Here is a 6333-nt window from a genome sequence, read left to right on the forward strand (position 1 = left end):
GGAGTCAAATGAGGTCTTGCCTCACAGGTGGGTTCAATTCCCGGCTTCCACCGTTGTGCCCTTGAGCAAGGCACTTAACCCCAAGTTGCTCTGAGGACAATGTAATCCCTTGAAATATAGTTGACATATGCAAGTCACTTTGGATAACCGTGTCTGCTGAATGAATAAATGTAAAACTGTGTTCGACTCTAAAAAATGGCTAAGCTAGTGACAGTGCAGTTGCCCCATGGGCTTTAGCTTTTGTTCGGGCAGTGTGGCTTACACACCACACAGCTTTGTACTCTCTGGCTAATGGTACCAAACTCTGGGAACTGTTAGCTTACCTATTCTGGGTAATAGCAGCAATGAACTCCAATATAACCGGTATTTTCTTGACAACACATTCTACGAAGCGCAGTTTACTGTACATTGGTGGTTTGCACGTTTCTGAAGGTGTCACTTAGATTACTCACTTCACAGCTCGGTACCTCCTCCCCTGTATCTACTGTTACACTTGCACTGACTTTCCATATGGTCTAGCCTATATTTAATGAGAGGACACAAAACTGCAAGACACAAACGAGAACAGGACAGGACAGACTCGAGTTTTATTTCAGACAAACATCATTTTCATATCTTGTTATGGAATTTTGTTTTTCTTTACAGTTAAAATCAGAACAAAAAGTCATCAGCCCAGCACATCAACATTCCGTTTGGACTCGAGAGGACATAGGTGGGGTGGGGGTGGGGGGGGCAGAAGAAAAAGACAGATTTTTGAAAATAAAAAATAAAACCTCACTACACTACAAGAAAGCAGGAAAGAGGAGCGAGGGAGAGAGAAGGGGGAGGGGAGGGGAAGAGAGGAGAGGGGAGAAGAAGAGAGGAGAGAGGAGGAGAAGAGAGGAGGGGGGGGGTCTATAACTACAATCAGGACTACAGATTTATACACACTCAGTCTCTGTGATGCAAATGGACAAAGCCACACTACTGCATATTATATTACATCTCACGGTCAGATAGTACTTTTTTTTTCTTATTCTTTACAAAGTAAAAAATATATAGAATTAACAAAGGAAACTCTTGCAAATATGGCCATTAACTGTTTACATGTGCCAGTCAAGAGAATGGTGGTAACAGTAGTAGTGCATCTGTAGGGTATGTAATATGGTTTGCAATTGTCTGTATAGGTGACCTCTGAAGTCAGGCCATATAACCACACCATAAATACAAATAAAAAGATGGACAGGGAGGGGATCCTATGAGCCAGGGCACATCAGGGAAGGAGAGAGAAACGCAGCTTTCATTGATGTTGAGCAGGCTACAAGCACAATATAGGGCCAACAACAATATATCCGTTTATCACATTGTTAGTGTTGAGGGAGAGCAATATCAGATGTCAGAGTCAGAGAAGTGTGTGTGTGTGTGTGTGTGTGTGTGTGTGTGTGTGTGTGTGTGTGTGTGTGTGTGTGTGTGTGTCAGAGAGAGAAAGATGGAAAAAAAGAGAGAAGAACAGAGCCCATGTGAACGTGTGTGTCTGTTTGTAACAGCTACACAGCCTTCATAAATAATCAGCAAGTCCATTTTGGAGAGAGGGGATCGATCATAAAAAGTCTACAGTGTGATTTAACATTAGCAGCCGACTGATGGAGGAAGCAGAAACAACAAGACAGATGGCTCTCATTACACTTGCTGTTAAAGTTTCAGAGGCTTCACACGTGACAACATTCAAATATGTACGATGAGTAGACTCTGATTTCTCAGCGCGTGTGTGACAGAAAGCGAAAGAAAGAGAGAGAGAGAAAGAGTGTGTGTGTGTCTGAATGTGTGTGTGTCTGAGTGTGTGTGTGTGTGTGCGTGTTTGTGTCTGTGTGTGTGTGCGTATTTATGCGTGTAGAGGTCATAGAGGAGCGAGAACAGGGGAAATTAAGAACCAGAGAAATTTTGACAGGGAACAGTGAGAGAAAAATACTGTGACAGCAAGAGCAACAAAAGGTGAAGAAAAGGAGAGAATGAGTACATGAGAGAAAGAGCAGAGAGAGAGAGAGAAAGACAGAGAAAAATAGAGAAAGAAAGAGAGAGAGAGAGAGAAAGAGAGTAGAATTGCTGAAGCCAACATAATATCCCTCTTTAAGGCTTCTTTTCACTTTGCAGGGTCCTGTGGGAGGTCGGGCGAGATGAAAGCCTCCGTCCCCAGGCGTCTAATGGCCTCCTATTACCCATCAGCCCCTTGTGCTCCCCTGATCACCAGCCGTATCATCCCTCTCCGTGGAGACGCAGGAGCCCACAGGAAATGCTCCTCTCGCCCCCGTGGGGCTTCCCTTTGACTTGCACGCTTAAAATGCTGATGACCATGGTCATCCCACCCACACACACACACATACACACACACACACGCGCGGCAATACAGCACACATCTCTAGGCCCTAATGCACTCCAACAAATGCACGGAGAGCAAGAAAACAACAAAAAGAAGGGAATAGAAGGGAGCTGAAACCCTAGAAAGTGAACCGTTCGGAAAAATGAGGATGAAGATTGACTCAGGGAAACAGAAATACTGTAGTGAACCGGAGGCTGCTAGAAATAGAGAGAGAGAGAGAGAGAGAGAGAAAGAGAGAGAGAGAGAGAGAGAGAAACCGCTGGTGGGCGTGAAATACTCATTTCATCCACGGCAGATCGGTTCACGGTGCTGCTGAGCTTGGTTAACTCAATGGCTCGCGTCCATAGATCAAATGACATCAAGTCTGCATTTCCTCAAATCCCGCTAATTGAAGCAGGGGGGTTTTGATTTCGGGTCTGCCGCTCGGACTTAGTGTCGCCCGCGCCTGAACGCCCCTCACTAAATCAGCGAACGCTGCTTAACAAGCTCCGCGCCGCAGCGGGCTAATGCCATGCATCGATTACCTGCTGCTGTTGCGATATGAGCCTGGTAATGAATAGTCATAAAGAGATTTATGAGACGACAGAAATACTAGCCTGTGACACACACACACACACACACACACACACACACACACAGGGGGTGGAGAAATAGAGAGAGAGAGAAAAACTCACATAGCCTACATCAGTACTTTCAGTCATCTGGGGCAGCCATTTTAAAAGTTGAATGGAGCTGCGCACACAGATAGCACTGTAGATGCTCTAGCTAATGTGACTTGCCGTTCATCTGGGACTTGTGATTGACTCTCTAGCAAGTCATGTGGATGTTATTGTGAGACATTCTCTGCGAAACTTACTTGAATGAAGAGACCCTAAATGCACTCTAGAAAGTTCTGTCGTAGCCTAGCCTACCTCCTCAGTAGCTTTTCTCTGACATTTAAACTGGTGCAGAAACGTTTCCCCCTTTTAGCAATGACAGGGGTCTACCGAAGAGCACAACACAATATTGTTTTTTTCCTCCTTCTTTCACGGCAGATAGAAATTGAACATTTTCTTTCAGTTACTTCTGCAGCTTTACTTCACAATTCATTTCTGAAGAAAGGTCTTTGTGTAGCTTTGAAAAGGTCAAGACGAATGACCAACTGATTTTGTGCCGTTCCTACTGAAAATGTCCGCTACACCTTCTCAGGTCATCCATGGCGAGGAAAAATACACTACCAAACAACACAAAAAGCAAAACGAACATCCCCAAGCAAAAAGGGCAAAGCCGGCCAAAGCATCCCTCTCAAGGTGGACAATAGAAAACAACCTTTAAGAGCCGCGGAAAACACTGTTCCACAACAACAAAGAGAAAATTTGGCGACTGAATGAGTTTTTGATCCCGAGTTTGTCAGTGTAGTCTAGTAGATAAGAGTCCTCTGTCTCAAGGACAAAATGTCTCCCACGGAAAAAAATGATTGTTTGTCTTAAAAGGAGGAGGAGGAGGAGGAGGCGGAGGAGGAGGTGGACGAAGAAGACACAGGATCAAACAAACAGGAAAGCTGAGGCATCAGAAATAAGCGACAGAGGATGCAGCAGAACGGCAAACGTCACCGGTATCACAAAATTAAAAATGCATCTTGTACTTAGAGACGGTGAGACTTGACTATACTTGTTGTTTTTTTTCTGAAAAAGAAAAAGAAAACAAAACCAAGTCAAGCTGCCAACCCAAGCCTCTTGTTCCCCCTTCACAATGGGTAGACATGCATTCAAAATGAATAAATAAAAACAGACAAACAAAACAGAACCCACTGTAAGTCTCGCTGAACGCTCTCTAACCTCGACCTTAAGAGCTCCCGGAACATGCTGTAAAAGAGGAGGACTGGCGTTCTACGGGGTTCTCCTGACACCTCTGTATTAGAACACTCTAGAATGCCTCCTTTGAGAACATCAGGAGAGAGAGAGAGGCAAGAGCAAATGCTCCCTATCTGGAGGAGGGTAAAATATATACATCCAACACCTCTCTGGCGTCAGTCAGACTAGCAGAACGACTGAGAGACTGAGAGAGGGATAGAGAAAGAGAGAAAGAGAGAGAGAGAGAGAAAAGGAGTTATAGAGACAGGGATGAAAAGAGAGAGAACGAGCTCAAGATAGAGTGACAGAGACCATAGAGAGTGGATGACAAGAAGAGAGGGAAGAAGTAGGTTCAATTGAGAGTTGTGGAGAGAACAGGGACATACTCGTTTAGCTGTACTGGCTTAAAGGTCACAGAAGGTCACAAAAGAGTCTTTACTGATTCCATAGAGTCCCGTAATTGTGAGGAGAAGAACTGGGGATCGGTAGAGAGAGAGAGATGGGGGTAAATGGGATAAAAGGGCAAAACAAGAGCGAACTGACACAGGGGCAAGAAACAGAGAACTGTGCGAAAAAGGAGAAAGAGAAAGAAAGAATGGATGAATAATGGTTGAGGAAAAGAGGAGGAATGGCTTTAGATCTGTGCAGTTGAACTGGGGTCCCTGGTAGGCCAATGGTAGAGAGAGAGAGGGAGAGATAGAAACAGAGAGAAAGAGAGAGAGATGGGTAGAGCTACTACAGGAAGCCGATCTCGTCATCTTTGTCGTCGTCTTCATCCTCGTCATCCTCAATAGCGCCGCGGGGGCGGAGTCTGCCTCGTCTCTCCTTCTGTCGGACACGCCCACTCATGCGGGGCTCCTCCTCCTCCTGGTCGTCCAGTAAAATCACGGCGCCTCCACTGCCAAAATCTCCAGACGTCTCCTGGTCTTCCTCTGCTGGGGTACACACACACACACACACACACACACACACACACACACACACAAATGTACACACATCAGAACTCAAATGCCACATTTATAAATGTTCACAGACACTCACTCATGCACCCAACCACCCACACACCTACATGCTTCCACACACACACACACACACACACACACACACACACACACACACACACACACACACACGCACACACACAAATGTACACACATCAGTACTCAAATGCCACATTTATAAATGTTCAGACACTCACTCACGTAACCACCCAACCACCTACACACACACACACACACACACACACACACAAACACACCCACACCCACACACACATACACACACACACACACACAAAGCAGAGATAGAAAAAGCAATTTCTGCATAAAGACTCGGTGTGAATGCAGCCTATTACGGCCACAGTGGGCCTCACAGCTGGCTTATTTCCCCAGCAGAGCAGCATTGTGAGGGAATCGGGGGATCTTTTCTCTGTGTGCACTCACTGCTTGCATTCTCACCGCTGCAATACGCCGCTAGTGGAACACCAGAGCCACGTATACCACAAGAGCTCCTTGTGTGCATATGTAATTACACACACACACACACACACACACACACACACACACACGCATGCATACACACACTCAAACACACACACTCACCCGCACACACACACACACACTGATACAAGCACGGACGCGTGCACACACACACACGCACGCACGCAGGCACGCACGCACATACCCAAGCACACAAACGCACACACACACACACACACATACACAGATTTACAGACACAGACAGACATACATACACATGCACACGCACACACACAGATTCACAGACACAGACAGACATACATACACATGCACACACACACACACTCTGGTGCATTCTTGCAGTACAGGCACGTGTTTGATGATCACAGAGCTGACACCTCCTGTGTGTCTGGAGGCATAGCTGTGAACACCCTCGGTGTTTGGCACCTCAGAGATGAACACACACAGACACATACACACACACACACACGCACTCTCTCTCTCAAACACACACACACACACAGGCACACACACGTGCCCCAGCTTCTGAGCTTACTGCCTGACAGCCCTGGGGGGAGGTTACACTTCAATCTGGTTTTGTGGTGTTTTCATGAACCTATGTGCGTGTGTGTGTGTGTATGGTGTGTGTGTGTGTGTGTGTGTATGT

The 6333-nt window shown here is 46.1% G+C and overlaps 1 protein-coding gene across 1 annotated transcript in view; it reads right to left on the minus strand.

Annotated features, from left to right (window-relative positions):
• Window positions 1-563: 563 nt before the first annotated feature.
• spock1 (SPARC (osteonectin), cwcv and kazal like domains proteoglycan 1) overlaps window positions 564-6333 on the minus strand; it is a gene marked incomplete in the record, with an annotated part of 207378 nt that continues 201608 nt past the window's right edge. The window contains 1 exon segment of the mRNA XM_062524751.1: window positions 564-5123. Within this exon segment, the coding sequence (XP_062380735.1) occupies window positions 4924-5123 (200 nt within the window).

This window comes from Sardina pilchardus, chromosome 21, assembly GCF_963854185.1.
Source record: "Sardina pilchardus chromosome 21, fSarPil1.1, whole genome shotgun sequence".
Classification (NCBI taxonomy): domain Eukaryota; kingdom Metazoa; phylum Chordata; class Actinopteri; order Clupeiformes; family Clupeidae; genus Sardina; species Sardina pilchardus.